Raw genomic sequence first — 14,338 nt, 5'->3', positions numbered from 1 at the left:
AGAAGCCAGATTCGTTTAACTGTGTCATAACTGCAGGGATTCATTTAACGACGATGGCAAGAAAAGTCATAAAAGGGGGCAAAACTCCCTTAAGAAATGCCTCGCTTAACAACAGAAATGTTGGGCTCCCTTGTGGACGTTTGTCGGGGACGGCCCATAATAATATTGAGTTCATTCAAGGAAAGTTAAAAGGCAAAACACCAAAATATTTTTTTTAAAAAAAAACAAAACAAAAAAACACCATAACAAATAAGACATTGAAAAGTGTCTTGGAAAAATACACATTTCTTTAAAAAAAAAAATTTTTTTTTAAATTGCAATGTATGTTCTGAATTGTAAGCTCCCCCCAGATCGTCCACTGAGATGGGGCGGTTAGAGAAATTGAACAAAGGAATAAATCGCTCCCACAACAAGCATTTAGTGTTAAATTGGGCAACACACTCCCTTAACTTGCCCAGACCAAGAAACTTTGATTGTTTGTGGTTTGAGTGTTTTGTGGTGCAAATTGAGACAAAGACTCTCATGTGGCATCAGACAAAACCACAAAGCACCCAGTTTTTCTGCAGCCTCTAAATCAGCCTTTCTCAAGTTTATTGGATGCTCCCAAGACCGGAAAGACTCTGAAGGAAGGACCGGTGGCTGCTGAAGACGAGGCCATTGGCAGAGATGGAGAAACTGACTCGTTTTATTAGACAAAGGAGAAGAATGCATGCATTGGGGACTGGAAGCCCCGGTGGACTTCCCCCCCCCCTTTTTTTTTTTGCTGGAAACCAAAAAAGAAATGAAGGTTTTATGGGTTTGAGGATTAGAAAGGGTGGATCAGAAAGAGAAAGAAGGAAATGATGTTGTAACCTTAGAAGGGGTAAACTGTAAATGTACTTGCAGCTGCTCTTAAGTCACTTCTTTATAATATTTCCTTTTGTAAGGTCCCAAAATATACTTGAGTCACCAGAATGCCAAAGAGAGAGACTCAAGACGAGGCTTGCAAAAAGAAGCAGATTTTATTTATGGCCAAAAACAAAATACTGGGTGGGACTATATCCAGAACATACAGATACAATGCATGTGAGGAGATAGCCACACCTTGGGGAAGGTATGGTGTCCTTTTTATACCTTCAGAGGCGTCATCTTAATACCCAATTCTGGCCTCCTAGTTTAGGTTTGTGCATTCCCTGTTGCCCTGCAAAGGAATAGAAGCCTCCCAATTAGCCTTATCTCTTCCTTGAGCATTCCTTTGTTTTCTCAATTGGCCATTTGGCTCCCTGGTTCTGCAAGGAACGAGCTTATACAGATCAAAGGTGTAAATTAGGGCTGAAGTGTAAATTATCCCTTGGATGATGTCTGCAGTTCCAACTGAGATACACGTACCATGCTCTTAGATGGCACAAGAAAAACAGGAAGAAGATTGATATGGGTTCAGATCAAATGGCAGGGACATACGTTTGACAAATACCAGATAATAACAATATGTTTGCAACAAAATATAAAGGAATATTATATGTGATACAACTACAAAGGCACAATATATGTGTTACAGGAACCTAATGGTTACAGAATAACAAGTTTTTACTAAATCTAGTATATCAGTATTTTATATTCTATCCTTATTATTGTTTCCCTTCACTTTCTTCCCTCAATTCTCTTCCCTCCTTCCCCCTCCCTCCCTCCCTTCTTTCCTTCACCTTCCTTTCCTTTTTTTCCTTTCTCCCCTCTCTTCTTTCCTCCTTTCCTTGTTTTCCTTTATTTACCTCTCCTCTCCTTTCCTTTTTCCCTCCCTCCCTCCTTCTTTTTCTTTCTTTCTTTCTTTCGCTCTCTCTCTCTTCCTTTTCCTTTTTCTTTTTCCTTCCTTCCTTCTTTTCCTTTTTCCTTTTTCTTTCTCATTAGTTATTTCTTTCCTTCATTATTTCAAAATTGGTGTTTTTATCTTATCCTTTCCTTCCACCACACCCTTGACCCAGCATGTTCCTCTCTGGAGGACGGAGCCCATGATCAAGAGAAGCTTCCTCTCGGTCAAACCCAGCTCTTGATCGTCCCAGGGTCTTGTCCGCGGAGAATCTGAGTCCGGGTCCTGCTGAGCTTCAGGGCCCAGTTATGGTGTGCCAGGAACTGCTGCCTCCTCTCCACTGGACTCACCTAACCGAGGTGGGCAAATGTGCATTGATTAGACTTTGTATGCTGCCCATCTCACCAAGAGGCAACAAGGATCGTGGGAAATATTATGCTGGTAGGGAACAGATTTTGGGGCCTCAAAAGAAGCATTTCTGGCAACTCATCTGGTGTTTGGGGATCAAAGGGATTTGGTCTGTGTGACGGCCTTTTTTAAAAGATTTTTTTTTATTTTTTTAGTATAATAATTCCATCTTTCATTAAACAGTGTGTCATCTGGGTACGTGTATCTTTGTGCAATAATAATCAAAGTTTACAACATTATTCATAACATTAATATTAATTCTCTGATTTAACAATACTAATAGTGAACATTATAAACATATTCACTTCTCCCTCTTAACATATCTTCTAATAAGAATATAATATGAATATTAAACATAATAATCCTAATAGACATCATAATAATAATCATCATCATAGTGTTTACGTCTCTCTCTTAACATATTTTCATATTAATCATCTTCTTTTATTTCCCTATTTCTAGCTTCCGTTTTTATTTTCTAACCATCGATAAAATAATTCCCATATCGTGTAGTATTCACTTTGTTCTTTCTCCTTAATTGCAAGTGTTAATCTATTCATTTCTGCACATTCTAATATTTTCCTAATCACATTCTCATCTGTAGGGATCTCTTCACTTTTCCAATTTTGTGCGAATACAATTCAAGCTGCAGTTAATACACGAATCATTAGATACGCATTCCCCTTACTACAGGTTTCAGGTAAAATCCCCAACAGAAATATTTCTGGTTTTAAATCAATGTGCTGTTTTATCATCTTTTCCAGGCACGTATGTATTTTTGTCCAGTATTTTTTTGCTTCTACGCATGTCCACCACATATGATAATTATTGCTTAACGCATTGTAAGCCGCCCTGAGCTTACAATGCCGCCCTGAGTCTCCGGAGAAGGGCGGCATATAAATCATTTTTTTAAAATAATAATAATAATAATAAGACCCAGGTATCTGGTGGCATTTCCAACATTTAGCTTGATTTATCTTTAAACATCTTTGCCAACCTCGCCGGTGCAAAGTGCCATCTATAAAACATCTTATACAAATTTTCTTTATAAATTTTTATAAATTTGCAGTTGATATTGTTAATTTATAGTTCCTGTCCTATAATATTTGCCATTTATCTGGTTCTATGGTGTAGCCAAAGTTTTTTTGCCCATGCTATCATTGTCTCCTTCACTTGTTCTACTGTAACAACTTTGCCAAAAAGCATTAAGGGTTGTAAACTTAATCTTGCGTAGCTTCTTCTCTGGTAATATTACACTACGAACCAGAGCATACAAAACCTTTGCTAGACCAATTCTCGAATACAGCTCATCTGTCTGGATGACAGTAGAATTGTGATAGCACAAAATTGGAAACAACCAGACACCCCTCCAGATCAAATCATAGTAAAAAAAAATATACGAACGTGCAGAGATGGACAGATTATCTATGGAAATGAAGGAGAGGGAGGACACCAAGTACTATTTAATATGGAATAAATGGCTGGAGAGTAAAGTTAAAACTTAATGGATGTTTTTGTTATGAGATCGAATTGTAAATAGAAGTCAAGATAATTTAAATAAAGATGTAAGTTTAAGACAGAGATATTTAGAAGTAGAATTTGTGTAAAGAGGTAAAATAGGTTAGATACCGATGCAAAAAAATTATTAGTATTGAAATTTTGATATGTTTGATATTTTTTGTTTTGTGTGTGTGTTTTTCTTGCTTTTTTTTGTGTATTATGTTTCTTTCTGTACTGTGTATTTTAATCTTTGGGAATTTAATAAATATTATATATTTTTTAAAAAAGAAAATACTGGTAGTACAGGGAATTCTTGATCTCCAGCCATTCATTTAGTGACCGTTCGAAGTTATAACAGCATTGAAAAAAGTGACTTGTGACAGTTTTTCACACAACCGTTGCAGCACCCTTGTGGTCAGGTGATCAAAATCCAGACGCTCAGCAACAGGCTCGTATTTATGACCGTCACAATGTCTCGGGGGTCGCATGATCCCCTTTTGAGACCTTCCAACGAGCAAAATCAATGGGGAAATCAGATTCACTTAACAACCATGTTGCTAACTTATCAACTGCGGTGATTCACTTAACAACCGTGGCAAGGAAGGTTGTAAAATGAGGCAAAGCTCACTTAACAACCGTCTCACCAAGCAACATAAATTTTGGGCTCAATTGTGGTCACAAACTGAGGAATACCTAGCCTCAGTGATGGGATTCAGCCGGTTCGCACCACTTCGGGAGAACCGGTTGTTAACTTTCTGAGCAGTTTGGAAAACTGGTTGTTGGAAGAAATCATTAGGGCAGAGAACCGATTGTGAAATTACTTGAATCCCACCACTGGTGAGCCTGCATGGCTTTAATTTCCTAACCTGGCCTACCTTGAAGGGTTGGCAGTCTACGCTGTGGCAGCAATTGTGCCCAATTTTAGCAGGAGAAATGGTGCAACATGGAGCCATTTTGCAAACCAACAACAGACACCTCCCCCCACCCCTCTTACTGGAGCCTCTTTCCAGAATCTTTTTGGTCCAAGGTAAAGATGCACAAATTAGATATTTGCTTTATTTATTTATTTATTTGATTGATTGCTCGCCTATCTTGCCATGGGGCCACTCCAGGCGGCTTACAACAATGAAAAGGACGACATGAAAAGAATGTAAGCAGAAGAGAAGTAAAATAATAGAGCCACAAAATAAGCAATGAAAAAGAACATGATGATGATGATAATACAGAGGCCTTCAAACTTGGCAGCTTTAAGACTTGTGGACTTCAACTCCCAGAATTCTCCAGCCAGCTGGCTGGAGAATTCTGGGAATTGAAGTCCACAAGTCTTAAAGCTGCCAAGTTTGAAGGCCTCTGTAATAATACTTCAATATGACAACTAGAAAAGATGGACGGGTGGAGAGCAGAGAACCGAGGGGGAGGGAGTTTCGGAGGGAAGGTGGACTCTGTCATCAATTCAGCAGCCCCTTCCTGTATGGAACAGCCCCATCGGCACCTCAGAGTCAGGTTTTCAGGCTCCTTCGGAAGGACGGTGGGGGCAGATGTTATCCGAGAGCAGGGGGTCTCCAAAGTTGGCCACTTTAAGACGGGCGGACTTCCACTCCCAGAATTCCTCAGCCAGCCGGGTCTCCAAACTTGGCAACTAAGATTTGCGGAATTTCAACTCCCAGAATTCCTCAGATCTCCACATTTGGCCACTTTAAGACGGGCGGACTTCAACTCCCAGAATTCCTCAGCCAGCGGCGTCTCCAAACTTGACAAGTTTAAGATTGGTGGACTTCCACTCCCAGAATTCCCCAGCCAGCCATGCTCTCTGAGCTTGGTTCTTTTCTTGTAGACATTTTGTGGCCCAACTAGGGAATATCATCAGTTTCTTAGAAGCTTTCTAATTCAATTCTTCTAGCCCTGATGATGTTACCTGGTTGAGTCATGAAAGTATGTATGTACTGCAAGGAAGTACGGTAACAGATAAGAGAGCACTAAGGACCCCACAATCCTCCTCCTGCTCCTCCCCTCCCCTTCTAGCCCTGATGATGTTACCTAGTTGGGTCACGAAATATCTGCAAAGAAGCAAACAAGCTCAGAGAGCAACAAGGACCCCACAGTTCAACCCGGAGCTGCAAATATTCTCTTCCCTCGACATGCCAAACATTGTCCCTCTGTCCCACCACCCAAAGTCTCCCCACTGCAGTGCAATGCTACATCTGGTCATTTTAAGCCCCATAGACCAGGGGTCGCCAAACACAGCCAATTTGATTTGGGGACTTCAAATTCCAGAATTCCTCAGCCAGGGGTCTCCAAACATGGTCACTTTTAAGACTAAAGGTAAAGGTTCCCCTCGCACATGTGTGCTAGTCGTTCCTGACTCTAGGGGGCGGTGCTCATCTCCGTTTCAAAGCTGAAGAGCCAGCGCTGTCCGAAGACGTCTCCGTGGTCGTGTGGCCGGCATGACTCAACGCCAAAGATGCACGGAACGCTGTTACCTTCCCACCAAAGGTGGTCCCTGTTTTTCTACTTGCATTTTTTACGTGCTTTCGAACTGCTAGGTTGGCAGAAGCTGGAACTAGTCACGGGAGCTCACCCCGTTACGCGGCACTCGGGTTTCGAACCGCTGAACTGCCGACCTTTCGATCGACAAGCTCAGCGTCTTAGCCACTGAGCCACTGCGTCCCTTTTAAGATTAGTGAACTTCAAATCCCAGAATTCCACAAGTCTTCAAAGTGGCCAGGTTTGGAGAGCCCTTCTGTAGACTAACACTTGGATCCTGGTTTGCGGGGTGCTTCAGGACGCTGGGGCAGAACGGCCCCAGATCGCTGTGCGTTTGTGCTTCCACAACCAAAGTGGTCAGAAACTCGCAGCAGGCGGAGTTTTGCCATGCCAGGCAAAAGTGTGATTTGTGCCAGTTATGCAATCTGCCCCTCCAGTCGCTGAATGGGGCACGGACCGCTTGAAGAATCCATAAAATGGGTGCAAAACAAATTAAGGTGCGGCAATTGAAGCTACGGGCAGCGTTGATTCCAGCGAGGTGGCCGCCATCTTGACTTTTTTGACCCTGTTTGGGCAGACCCCCCCTAAAGAAGACTGATTGGTTGATTGATCTTTTGAACCCTGGTTCATGCCAGGGGTCAAAAAAGAAAAAAATAGTGGGTTTCCAAAGGCCCAATACCAAATGTCAGCCTGGCACAGCAATCCGGCCAAACGGTCGCATCAGTGGGGCACCCCTGGACGCTGCAGCCTCCCCCCCACCTTCCTAGGGGAACTGGAGGGGGTCCCTAAGAGCCCCCCTCCTTCCAGCCCAATCTGAAGGCCCTCCCAAGCCTCTCATTGCTTCTTCCCTGCCCCACACGGGAACCCCCCACGCCCCCCCCAAAGCATCGACCAGAGACCCAGACTTGGCAAAGAACGGCTTCTTGTCCGGCCTGCCCAGCCGTGGCCTAATCTGCCACGTCCACAATCAGAGGAGCCACGTAGTCCGAGTGGCGGATCCCAAAAGTCAAGCCACGGAGGGGGTTGTGCTGTGGGGTTTGGGGAAAGAGAAGGAAAGGGGAAAAAAGAGAAGGCGGTGTTATTCCTGGGGTGGGGGCGAAGAGAAGGGGAGGGGGCTAGGAAGCTGCCTCCCCCCCAGCCTCGCAGAAGAGGTCGGCTTGAAGTTGGCAAAATTGGGGGGGGAGGGGTCGGGGGACCATGAGGAGTTACGACCACGAGGGCTCCACTGTGGTCGTAACTCGAGGACTCCCTGCACTGTAAGGAAGGAGATGATGAAGCAGGTGGTTGACCTGCTTTGCGACCGTCGTGAGTTACAACCATGAGTGGAAGACTCTGTTATGGTCGTAACTTGAGGACTCCCTGTGTTGTAAGGAAAGGAGGTGATTAAGCTTAAGCAGGGGGTTGACCTGCTTAACGACCATCGTGAGTTACGACTATGAGGGGAAAGACTGTATTATGGTCGTAATACGAGGACTCCCAGTATTGGCTGAGGTGAAGGAAGGAAATGTTTGAAATTAAGCAGGTGGCTGACCCGCTTTACGACCATCGTCAGTTACGCCCATGAGGGGCAGGCTCCATTATGGTCGTAACTCAGGGACTTTTGGCAGAGGCCAAGGAAGCCAATGGTTGAAAGGAAGGACTGAGTTGGGGAGCAGCCCCCCTCCCCCTTGCGTCCCATGACCCCTCGGCTACACGGGAGCCCCGCAGAAGCCCCTCTCCCCTTGCAGGCCCTCACCTTCTCCGGACTGTAGGCCCCGGGGCCCGGAATGATGGTCGTGTCCCCTGGAAGCATGTTCCGCGCGATGATGCTGTAATGTGGGGGGCGATTCTTGTAGACGCTGGTCTCCACCACCCGATAATTGCACGGCCCCGGAGTCTGTGGGGAGGTTGAGCATCACAAGCCACCTGCACTCTCCCAAGAGCCCCGACCCACCCACCCCGTCCAGAATTGCGGCAGAATGCACAGTAATTGGGGGGGGGCTAGCTTTGCCCGGGTACCCCATTTATTGCATGAGCTGCTGGGTTTCCAGATGCCATTCAATAGGACAGAGCTGGAAGGGACCTTGGAGGTCTTCTAATCCAGCCCCCTGCTCAAGCAGGAAACTAGGATAGGATAGGATAGGATAGGATTCTATTGAATTTTGGGGGTTCGGGTGCATCTGCGCTTTGGGCACTCGGTCTGGAAAAGGTTAGCCATTACTGGCATGCAGCATACAGCATACAGCATACAGCATATAGCGAAGAGAAGAGAAGAGAAGAGAAGAGAAGAGAAAGAGACAAGAAGAGGAAGAGGAAGAGAAGAGAAGAGAAGAGAAGAGAAAAGAGAAGAGAAAGAGACGAGAAGAGGAAGAGGAAGAGGAAGAGGAAGAGGAAGAGAAGACGAGAAGAGAAAGAAAAGAGAAGAGAAGAGAAAGAGACGAGAAGAGGAAGAGGAAGAGGAAGAGAAGACGAAAAGAGGAAGAAAAGAGAAGAGAAAGAGACAAGAAGAGGAAGAGAAGAGGAAGAGAAGAGGAAGAGGAAGAGGAAGAGGAAGAGGAAGAGAAGAGAAGAGAAAGAGAAAGAGAAGAGAAGAGACAAGAAGAGGAAGAGAAGAGGAAGAGAAGAGGAAGAAGAAGAGGAAGAGAAGAGAAAGAGACAAGAAGAGGAAGAGAAGAGAAGAGAAGAGGAAGAGAAAGAGAAGAGAAGAGAAAGAGAAGAGAAAGAGAAGAGACGAGAAGAGGAAGAATAGAGATGAGAAGAGGAAGAGAAGAGGAAGAGAAGAGGAAGAGAAGAGGTTAGGGGTCCCCCTACCCGGCTGAGGTCCTCGTAGAAGCTGCCAATGGCGCTGCGTCCAAACATGGAGTAATTGGGGGCTGAGCTCTTGCCGATCACCTTGGGGCCCATCATTGGAGGGAGGCCGTAGGCGGCGGGCCCTGGAGGGGGGGTTGAGGAAGGGGACAGTCATGGTTTGGGATGGGGGTGGCAGAGGGGCTTTGCTTGCAGAGGGAAAGCAACCCAACCCAAAGCACCCCAAGGCAAAGCAACACAATGCAACACAACAAAGCAACACATCTCACCCGGCGTCTGTTCGTTCTGGAAGTCCTTTGTCCGTGAAGCCATGGAGTAATTTGGGGGACACGGATAAGCCAACTTCCCGGCTTTCTCCGGAGAATAACGACCTGCGAACGAAAGAAAAGGTGGAATTCTCTTCGGTCCCAAAAGCAGGAGCAGCTCAGGAGGTCATCGGAGAACAAGGGGTTGAAAAACCCACAGCCTGGACTTCCGGTTTGACATCACGGAGAGACAGTCGGGGAAATAGCAGGCTCTGAAGAGTCCCGCGAAACCCCCGGCTGCCGAACCGCCGCCGATGGGTCTTCGGACCGAACCCGTCTTGCAAGGACGGGGGAAGAAGAGGGGTGCCTTAGACGACCAAGAGGAACAGGCAAATTCCTAGGAGGTCGGAGGGAACCCTCTGTGAGTCGGCGGCGGGGGGCAGCAGCCATGGTGGCTGCCGCGAAGCTGGGACAACCAGGCAAGAAAAGTGCTGGAGGAAAGCGGAGAAAGACGGAGCTTTTTGAAGCCGGGTGAGTGACAACAGCCCAGGCTTGCAACCACATTTGGAACATTATTAGTAATTAGAAGACCCCTAGCCTAAAACAGCGGCTATGCAACAAAGGGGCTTTGGAAAATTTTTAAAAACTACAACTTTAAAGAGACAAAGGCCTGAGTAACAATTAATTTTGGAACAGAACTAAGAGAACTAATCTGGAGATATGGTTAAAAGACTAAACACTTTAAAAATTTGAATTGGATTTTAAAAAGGAAAAAGAAGATTTGAAAAACCCACAGCCCTTCCCCAAATAGAGCAGAACACAGGTAGTCCTTGAGTTATGACCACAATCGAGCCCAACATTTATGCTGCTAAGTGAAATGTATGTGAGTTTGTCCCATTTTACGACTTTTCTTGCCACCTTTGTTAAGTGAATCACTGCGGTTGTTCAATTAGTAACCCGGTTGTTAAGTGAACCCGTTTTCCCCGGCTTGTCGGAAGGTCGCAAAAGGGGATCACATGACCCAACCCCTCCAGGACACTGTGACCGTCATAAATGTGTATCAGTTGTCAAGCATCCGAATGTAAATCAGGTGAACCTAGGGATGCCGCAAAGGTCATAAGTGTGAAACATGGACGTAACTTTTTTTACTGGGCTTGTAACTTTGGACAGCCACTAAGAGAACTGTGGTAAGGTAACTTAGGACACTTTGGGCACCTCGATCCCGACACTGACCTGGCCCCGGCGTCCGAAAGGTCGCCCCGTCCTTGGGGCGCCCGTAGATGGAGAAGGCGGGGATGCCATCCTTGCCTCTCATAGTCATGTTAGTGGGGACCATGTAGCCCGGCCCGGGAGAACAGCTCTCCAGCATCTGGAAACGTCGGCTGCCCATGCTGTAGGCCGGGGCCCGGAATCGAGAGGGATCGTGTTGTTGGTAACCTGTACGGAGGAGGAGAGCGTGAGTGAATGGGACCTGCAATGGAGAAGAAGTGCCCCATAGCTGGGCTCCTGCAGCCATCAAGCCCCCACCCCCCGCGTGCTAAGAAAGGGTGTGGGGCAGTGGTGAAATTTTAAAAAAATTACTACTGGTTCTGTGGATGTGGCTTGGTGGGCGTGGTTTGGGGGGCACGGCAGGGGAAGGATATTGTAAAATCTCAATTCCCTCCCCACTCTGGGGCCACTCTGCTCAAAATTTCCGCTACCGGTTCTCCCGAACCGGTCAGAACCTGCTGGATTTCATCCCTGGTGTGGGGTCCCCTGCCCCGCTCAACACCCACTGGGTCTCACTAAGGTCCATAGGATGGGTCAAGGGGTGGCTTGTCCCAAGTATGTAGAAGAAGAGACATGACATGACTCTTTGAGTTGGGCTGTTTTCTTGCAGATGTTTCACGACCCAACTAGGGAACATCATCAGTGCTACAAGGGAGGGGGGTTGGTGGAGAGCAGGAGGAAGAGCAAGAGGAGGAAGAGCAAAAGGAGGGGGAGGAAGAGGAGAGAAGGAGTATGGGATCCTTAGTGCTCTCTGAGCTGGACTGGTTTTTTTGCAGACATTTCATGACCCAACTAGGGAACATCATCAGTGCACCATCCTCAGAAGGAGAGACCAGCCGTCTTAGGAATCAGGGACTCTCTTTCGGTTGCAAATGCTTGGAAAAAATTGCTTCCAGGTCCAATCTGAGTTAGTTTGTTTTAATTGGGTATTCTTTTGTGCCACTGACTATCAAAATGTTCCCTGACAGGAAGTTGGGTGGATTAAAAAAAATACTCCTATCTAAAGCTTATGGTCAGATTCATTCATTCATTCATTCATTCATTCATTCATTCAGAATACAGAATAACAGAATTGGAAGAACTCTTGGAAGTCATCTATCCAATCCCTTTTTCATTCATTGGTTCATTGATTGGTTCCTTGATTCCTTGATTCCTTGATTGATTGATTGATTGATTGGTTTATTCATTGATTCACTCATTCACTCTTTCTTTCTTTCCTTCCTTCTTTCTTTCTTTCTCTCTTTCTTCTTTCCTCCCTCTCTCTCTCCCTCCCTCCCTTTTCTCTTTGCTCTCATTTTCTCACTTTCTCTTTCTCGCTTTTTCTGTCTCTTTTTCTTCCCTCCCTCCACTTGGTCCCTCCCTTTCCTTCCTTCCTTCCTTCCTTCCTTCCTTCCTTCCTTCCTTCCTTCCTTCCTTCCTTCCTTCCTTCCTCTTTCTTTCTTTCTTTCTTTCTTTCTTTCTTTCTTTCTTTTCTTTTCTTTTCTTTTCTTTTCTTTTCTTTCTTTCTCATCCCACCTTCATTGTTTTTAGAAAGAAGGCTGCCTTTTCCCCTCTTCGAAGATTAAAAGGAGACCCCAGAGTGCAGAAGGCTGATGCTCACCCACATTAGTCGGGAGTCCATATTTGGGTCCGGGGCTGCTGTAGAGGGCAGCGATTGGTCCCCTCGGCCGGTGGGGTCTCCACGTTCCTACCCAGACGTCTGTGGACATCTTCGCTGGGTGGTGCTAACTCTTCAGTAGATCTGCAGGAGGAGGAAGAGAGAAGGATGTTGACCAACTAAGAGTATTTGCAACACTCTCCTGCAAGGCTGGGTCCGATCCATCATCCCCAGCCGGGCCTGAGCGGGTTGCCTTGGCCAGAGAGGGAGGGAGGAGCAGGAGGGAGGAATCAATCAATTAATTAATTAATTAAGAGAGCCTATGGTTCAATTAATCCTTTGACAGGCAGGCTGGGCAACCAGGCGGTGAAGTCTAGAAAGGATTGGACCAGATCAGTGTTTCTCAACTGGGCCCCTTTAAGATGTCTGGACTTCAACTCCCAGAATTCCCTAGCCAGCTGGCTGGGGAATTCTGGGAGTTGAAGTCCCAGACATTCTGGGAGTTGAAGTCCAGACATCTTAAAGGGGCCCAGGTTGAGAAACATTGATGCAGAAGTAGAGAAGTGGGGTGGCCGAGCGAGGCTCAAGTGTCCCTTCTGCCAATGGAGTTGACTTCGGGTCAGTTGCTCTCTGCTGGCCCAGCCTACCTCACAGGGCTGTTGTGATGAGCAGCGAGGGAAAGGATCAACTAAGGGATCCTAATCCTATATCTCAACTCAAAGGGACCAGTAAAAGCCATCAATCCGTGCGCAGGGCACCTGTTCATTTAACGTGCTGGTCATTTGGGGGGGTTAGTACAGAAACACCCCGAATTTCGGCCCCTCTTCCCACCTGGATGGGTCCAGTTTGCGGAAATCAGGAGGGCCTGGGGGTGGGTGAGTGGGTGGCGGGGTGGAAGGAAGAGCGGGGAGACTTGGGTTTTGAGACCCCCTCCCCGGCCAGGCGCTGTCGGCCAGCCAACCCCCCCAAACACTCGTGATGTGGCGCGGGGGAACCCCATCGAGGGGATCCCGGGGGGAAGGGGAGGCGGGGATCTGTGTCTGCTGGGTGGGGAGGGGAGGGGAGGGGCGTCCGCGGTCCAGCCCAGATGGGGCGAAGAGGGGATCTGAATTGGGGTCTGGTAGTCGGAGCAGGTCCCTGGTCTCGGCGGGGATCCAGCCGCCCCTTCCCCCGCTCGAGGGTCCAGCTCCGGCAGCGACTGGCAGGGGGCTCGGCGGGATCATCAGTTGTGGGGTGCAGGGACCCTCTCACCCCTCCCCGCGGCTCCCCTCCCCGAAAGCGAACCAAGCTTGCCCCGAAATGGGTCGGGGGTCGGGAGAGCGAGGCAGGGGCAGAGCGGGTTGTGCGAAGGGGGTCCGGGAGAGCCAAAAAAAAAAAAGAAGAAGAATCGGAGATCCCCCCCCCCCGCTCGATCCCGCGCCGAAGGGGGCCCACCCACCTGGAGGCGGACCGCAGAGAGACCAGGCGCAAGGCAGAGCGTAGAGGCGCCCGCGGGAGCAGCACAGCACTGAGTCGGGCAGCGGGACGGGCGCCTCCTGCCCCCCCCCCCGCTCCGGCCCCCATTGTGTACAGCGTCACCCGGCAACTGGCCCCGCCCTCCGCCTCCTCCCGCCCCCCCTCTCGAGCGGATCCCTCCACCCCTCCTTAACCCCTCCCCCTTGCCCGCCCCCACCCCCCCGCCGGCAGCCCGGAGAGCCCCTCCCGGGAGCTTTGGCGAAAAGGCACTCTGCACACGCCCAGAGAGCGCCCTCTCCCTTTCCTTTACGGCAGGCAGGCAGGCAGGCAGGGTCTCCAACCTTGCAACTTTAAGACTTGTGGACTTCGACTCCCACCCAGAGTTCCCCATTTGACAAGTTTTCTTGCCACATTTGTTAAGTGAATTGATGTCGTTGTTAAGTTAGTAACAGGGTTGTTAAGTGAATCTGGCTTCCCCGTTGAGCTGGCTTGTCAGCCGATGGGGAACACACCACCCCAGGACACCGAATGAATGAATGAATGAATGAATGAATGAATGAATGAATGAATGAATGAATGAATAGAATAGAGCTGGAAGGGACTTAGAGGATTAGAGCATGTACAGAGTGTACCTAACTCTTGATATTCCTTGCTGCTGAGAGAAGCTCCATTGTGACCTAATGCTCAATCTGCATAGAATAGATAAAACCTCCAGGCTGCCAAGTTAGCCTTGTTTGTAACTTAAAATGCGTATTCTCAGCAACCTAATGTGAGATAGCACCCCCCTAACAAAACTATACTGGGCTATAT

At 47.6% G+C, this 14,338-nt stretch overlaps 1 protein-coding gene across 1 annotated transcript; it reads right to left on the bottom strand.

Annotated features, from left to right (window-relative positions):
* Window positions 1-7,080: 7,080 nt before the first annotated feature.
* On the bottom strand, window positions 7,081-13,679 carry CIMAP1B (ciliary microtubule associated protein 1B). Its single transcript, XM_034404977.3, has 7 exons — window positions 13,512-13,679; window positions 12,077-12,217; window positions 10,441-10,644; window positions 9,232-9,333; window positions 8,966-9,087; window positions 7,911-8,051; window positions 7,081-7,203 (listed from the first exon to the last, which is right to left on the bottom strand). Exons 2-7 carry the CDS (start codon window positions 12,183-12,185, stop codon window positions 7,123-7,125), a joined length of 759 nt encoding a protein of 252 aa, XP_034260868.1. The 5' UTR covers window positions 12,186-12,217; window positions 13,512-13,679; the 3' UTR covers window positions 7,081-7,122.
* Window positions 13,680-14,338: the final 659 nt, after the last annotated feature.

The sequence above is a fragment of the Pantherophis guttatus genome, chromosome 7, assembly GCF_059756535.1.
Source record: "Pantherophis guttatus breed Tessera chromosome 7, ASM5975653v1, whole genome shotgun sequence".
NCBI classification, from domain to species: domain Eukaryota; kingdom Metazoa; phylum Chordata; class Lepidosauria; order Squamata; family Colubridae; genus Pantherophis; species Pantherophis guttatus.
This window is presented reverse-complemented; position numbering and strand designations above follow the sequence as displayed.